The sequence below is a fragment of the Myotis brandtii genome, unplaced genomic scaffold (assembly GCF_000412655.1).
Source record: "Myotis brandtii unplaced genomic scaffold, ASM41265v1 scaffold58, whole genome shotgun sequence".
Classification (NCBI taxonomy): Eukaryota; Metazoa; Chordata; class Mammalia; order Chiroptera; family Vespertilionidae; genus Myotis; species Myotis brandtii.
Genome location: NW_005370176.1, coordinates 773,691 through 779,699, shown reverse-complemented (window position 1 = coordinate 779,699; position 6,009 = coordinate 773,691). Strand labels below are relative to the sequence as shown.

At 35.3% G+C, this 6,009-nt stretch overlaps 1 protein-coding gene across 1 annotated transcript in view; it reads right to left on the bottom strand.

Annotated features, from left to right (window-relative positions):
- RPAP2 (RNA polymerase II associated protein 2) overlaps nt 1-6,009 on the bottom strand; it is a 105,248-nt gene that overhangs the window by 48,995 nt on the left and 50,244 nt on the right. The window contains exon 11 of the mRNA XM_014550046.1: nt 3,408-3,476. Coding sequence (XP_014405532.1) covers nt 3,408-3,476 — 69 coding nt within the window. The remainder of the gene's footprint in view (nt 1-3,407; nt 3,477-6,009) is intronic.

Below are 6,009 nucleotides of genomic sequence, written 5' to 3'. Positions count from 1 at the left end.
CCCATGCCCGCCCCCCTTGGCCAACCTCCTGGGGTCCCTCCCCCTGGCCAACCTCCTGTGGCCCCCATGGCCCCGATCGCCAGCCAGGCTGAGGGACCCCACCCATGCATGAATTCATGCTCTGGGCCTCTAGTTAATAAATAATACTACAAGCATAAACTGTTTTATGTACTCATAACTATAAACCTATAAACCCTTTTCTAAGTTCTTATGAGAAATGTTGAAAACAGCTCTCATGTATTAAACAAATGCTAGTAATAAAAAACTTTGCAATATTCATATATAAAAAATAGTACCATTGTTATAAAAATACTGAACATATTATCTTATACTCATTTCAGTGACTACAATTGCCATTCAGAATCTTTTTCCTAGCTATAAAGACTTTTAAGTTCATTTTTAACATAAACTCCAGAAATGTCTACAAATAATGACTAAAAAAATTCCACTGAAAGTTTAAGAGTAGATGTGAAGGTTTTCCAAATCGTAAGATAATTATTTTTAAAAAGGATAATTCTATGTATGCCTATGTTCAATCTTAGTGGTGATAAGTTAAAAGGCTGAATGGCTGGGTTACTATTCCACAAATATGTATGAGTGTATTACCCCCTTTCTCTATATGTGCATGTCTCTTTCGGTGTCTAAAATCTCCATACTTTTCACCGTGTTTAAGGCACTTTATGCAATGCTGGCCCTTATGCCTGCCTTTTCTTTCCCCAACAAAGTGCCTTCTTAAGTAATTGTAAACTGTAAGTAGTAAGAAAGAGGGGTACCAGTATAAAGTATAATTATACTTTATAGAAGTCAATGGGATTAGTTTTAACATGATAGATATGTATTGTAATTTTATCCCCATTTCATATAGTAATATTTATTCTAAAAAGGTGACAAAAGAACAAGTTGAGAATGAAAGGGGTTTCAGTTGAGCCATAGATTCTCTGGGCGGGGGGGAAGGGGGAGAGAAATATGAAAAGCCAAAGGGGACTTTCTGAGAAAAGAGGAAATAAGAAATAAAATAATATGGGAGCAGGAGATAGAAGTCTTAGAAGTTGACAACCAAAGCATAAGGAGATTTAGCTAATGAAGATATAGAATGCAAATGCAAAATGGAAAGGATCAGTGATAACTTATAAGGAGGGCGAATGGCAAAAGTTAGAAATATGAGAAAAGATTTAAATGACAAAAACTAAGAAAGTGCCATCTGACTTGGTGTCTATAGTGACTGAAGATTTAAAAAAAAAAAAAGATCTAAAGGGCCCTAATTAGAAAGTAGTTTAGTTGTATAGGTATCAAAAGGACCAAGGACTAGGACAGTGGTTCTCAACCTGTGGGTCGCGACCCCTTGGGCGGTCGAACGACCATTTCACACGGGTCGCCTAAGACCATCCTGCATATCAGATATTTACATTACGATTCATAACAGTAGCAACATTACAGTTATGAAGTAGCAACGAAAATAATTTTATGGTTGGATCACACATGAGGAACTGTATTTAAAGGGCCAGAAGGTTGAGAACCACTGGACTAGGAGAAGATGGGTGTATCTAGCTGTAGGGGTTAGGGAGTAATGAAAGGATTCAAGGTGAGTGACAAAAAGAAAGAGCGTTTACTGCTACAACCTCAAGATTGATTGCACAATGTGAAACATGCAATACATCTAAGATGTGTGCAGCTTGTTTCTTGAATTGAATTAAGTTGCTATTTTTATGAGACACTGACCCCTGAAATAAGAGGTTCCCTACATTACATCCAAAGTTAGGAAAGTCAAATAGGGCATCAAAGGACTAGGAAAGCTTTCAATATTTTTTGCCACGTGGATGCCTCTATTAAAATCAAACACTAGAGGTTTATTTTTGTATGGAAAAATCATGAAATTTTATGGTTGCCTTTATTACTTAATTTTCCACACTTTATTTGTTCCTTGCTGTACATTTTGGAGATGTAGCAAGAGTTTGACAGACAAAAAAAGTAGGACTTAACATTTGTTCTCAGTAAGCAGCTGCTCAATAAGATAATATTTCCAGTTACTGGCTTAGAAAGCAAGATTCTGAGATTACTGCTGGACGTAAGCCTCTGACTTGTCAACCAAACAAGTTACTTCCTCTTTAGTATAATGAATTGCAGAAGTACAGTTAAACAGTTATCTATGAGGGTTTATTAGCAGGCATCCGATATGGTGGGTGAGCAGATACTGATTTTTTTTTCGCCGGTGACCAAAATATTTATGGTTTCATAAAATGGAAAGAACTTTCTAAAAAATTACTAAGATCTGTTTCACAAATAAGCAATTCAACTGGAACACTGAATAGTAGAAATGATAAAGATTTGTTCTTCTGGTTCATAAAAAATTTATATCAGGGCATTCAAGTAAAGTTATTTTCTGTGTACTGATTTAATGAATCATGTGAGTTGTATCTGGTTGGGTGACACAAATGCTGGCTCAGTGAAGCCTACCCTAATGTCTCCCAGCACAGCCTTCCTTGGGACAGTAAAGCCAGAATAACATGTCTGACTAAAATAATATCAGAGAAAGAGAAAGCAGGACTGGAGATGCTGTGAGGCTGGCTCATAACATTTCTTGACCTGTGAGTGTCCAGTATGTATTCAATGTCCTATGGGCTTCAATGACCTAACAAGTACCAAATAGCAACAGTAATTAAGTAATGAATGGTCCTCAAAAAAAAAAAGACTTTTGCAATTCAAGCTGAAAAACACTTACTTACTAGATGGTTTTAACCCTACTGAAAGACATCCTAAGAAACCACTAGTGATTTCTTTAACCCTTTGTATGCCATAAGCATCTATAGATACAAGGATGGTTTCCGTTTTGGAAGCGTAACAGTTAACTGGCTATGGATGAGTGAATATTAAATGTTTTATATATGTTTGTGTAGTATCTATTTTAGTTCCTTTAAATGTTTGATTTTAAAGATATACATTAATTTTGAAAATGAAACTTTTCTGATGCTATTAATGATAAAATATGCTGAAGAAAAACAAAATAGCATTAGATATGTTGATAAAAATATAGATTTAAAATAATGTCCATTTACCACATTTATTAACAGTGTGTTAATAAAATACACTGTTAAAAATGAAACTAAAGAACCCTCTGCATATATCTCACACAGGGATGTTCTTCTCTTTCAAAAGATAAGTAATATTTGCAAAGAAAAAGGCCATCAGAAAAAAAGACAATAAAAATATAGAGAATGATTATAACATATCAAAATATAGCATATAACTTTACATAAAAGTTATTTTATTATAAAGGAAATAAAAATAAGACACAAAATAGGGGTACAACATTTTCTAAGGATGTTTACAAAATCAATGAACAACTCTGTTTTTCCCTAATCAAAGTTCTTTATATTTAGTATTTAGTTAAAATCTGAAAGAGTACTTACAATGACAGCAACACCATAGCAATTAAGGTCCATTCTGCAGGTTTGTGTATAATATTTCTATTTGTTAATCTGAAAGACAGTAAGATGAAATTTACCAAAGGATTGTTATATTTTTCTATTTATAGAAAAGTCAGAAATATCACATCATGTGTCAAAGAGCACTATTTTTTTTATTTTTGTTAGATAAGAGTCAATCCTATATAATAAAAGGCTAATATGCAAATTGTCCCGGGACCTGATCGGCCCACCAAACCTTCCTTGGCCTCTCTCCCCCCACCGGCCAGCCCCTGATTGCCTCCCCCCACCCCAACTGGGGGCAGGGCCAGCTGGCCAACTGCCTGCCGCCCCTCCCCCCAACCGGCCTGGCCCGATAGGCCCTAATGGGGGCTGGCCGGCCAGACCTCACCTGTGCACGAATTCGTGCACCGGGCCTCTAGTAGCATAATAATATGGCTTGATATTCACTATCTAATAATGACCATCTCAAAAGTAAATATTCCAGTCCTACTATTATGTATTTATAACAATACTATTATATAAAATGGAAATAAAGGAACAACATGGGAAACTAAATTGCATGGTTTATTAAAATACAGACATCCCTATAACCATATGCTCTGTTTTCCCCAATCAAACATTTTATTAAAGCTAACAAGGTAAGCCCTGGCTGGTTTGGCTCAGTGGATAGAGCGTCGGCCTGCGGACTCAAGGGTCCCAGGTTCGATTCCGGTCAAGGGCATGTACCTTGGTTTCGGGCACATCCCCAGTGGGGAGTGTGCAGGAGGCAGCTGATCGATGGTGCTCTCTCATCGATGTTTCTAACTAACCCTCTCCCTTCCTCTCTGTAAAAAAATCAATAAAATATATTAAAAAAGAAAAAAAGCTAACAAGGTAAGCAATTTTTTATTTTAATTCATCTTTCATACTTTTCTACCTCATGCTAGGTTGCCAGTAGGCAATTAAGGGATGTCATAATCCATAATATACAGAAATGAGCATTCACTTAATACATTTTAAGGCTAGGTCTCTATAAAGAAAACTTAAGTTTTAAAAAATCAGCAGAAAATTCTACCACTTAGTAGTTGATGACAATAAAATATTTTGTAATCATCTTAGTTTCTCAGAAAGCATTTAAAATGATTACTCTAAATAAAAAATAGTATCAATCAATCAGGAAAAACCAGCCAATAATATCTGATAAAAGGATGTTATCCAAAATATACAAAGAATGCTTAAAATTTAACAATAGGAAAACAGCCCAATTAAAAAATGGGCCAAACATGTTAATAGACACTCCACAAAAGATAAACAAATGACAGATAAGCATATGAAAAGATGCTCCATATCATATGTTACCTGAGAAATGCAATTTAAAACAAGTTATCACTATATACCTATTAGAATGGCTAAAATCTTGAACATTGACAAAACCAAATGCTGATAAGCATGTGGAGCAAAAGGAACTCTCATACATTGCTGGAGGGAATGCAAAATGGTACAGTCACTTTGGAAGACAGATTGGCAGTTTCTCACAAAGTAAATATATTCCTACCATATGATTCAGCAATCATGCTTCTTGGTACTTACTCAAAGGAGTAAAAAAAATCACGTCCACACAGAAACCTACACACAGCATTCACAGAAATTCTATTCATAATTGCCAGAACTGGAGACAACCAGAGTCTTTCTGTAGGTGAATGAATACATTGTGGTATATCTAGATGAGGGAACATTATTCAGCTGTAAAAAAGAAACGAGCTATCACACCAAGAAAAGACATGGAGATACTTTATATGCATATTACCAAAGTGAAAGAAGCCACTCTGAAAAGGCTACATACTGTATGATTCCAACTATACCACATTCTTGAAAAGGTAAAACTATCAAGATAGTAAAAAGATCAGCAGTTGCCTCAGGGGAAAGGGGAAAGGGGTATGGGTGGGAGAGGGGTAGATGAATAGGTGGAACAAAGAATTTTTAGAGCAGAGAAAATACTCTATGATACTAAAATGATAGATACATGTCATCATACATTTGTCCAAACCCATAGAATATACAAAATCAAGAGTGAACTATAGACTCTAGGTGATAATGTTGTTGTCAATGTAGGTTTACCAACTGTAGCAAATGCATTACTCTGGTAGGGAATGTTGATAAGGTGTACATCTAAATAAAATATTACAAAATGCAATAATACATTAATTCTGAGTAGAGAATATGTGTATCTTTGTTAATCTAGATTTTTTCTATAGTTAAAATGTTTTACAAAATTTTGAAAATTCTAGATGACATAAAAAATACAGTACAGAGGCTAAAAAGTTTGACAGACATGGACTCAGTACACATATCTATCACTTAGTAGTGTTTTACCTTGGGCACATTCAACAGCTGTAAAACTTTTTTTAATTTAGTAAAACAGGAACAATAGTACTACCTATCCCAGGGTTTTAATGAGGATTAAGTGTACAAAAGACGTCCACGTTGCCAAATTCAACGGACATCTCTGAGTCCTCTATCTTAATCTATCAGCAGCATTTGACACAGTTGATCACTCCCTTCTCCTTAGAACATTTTCTATACCTGGTTTCCACTTGCCTGATTT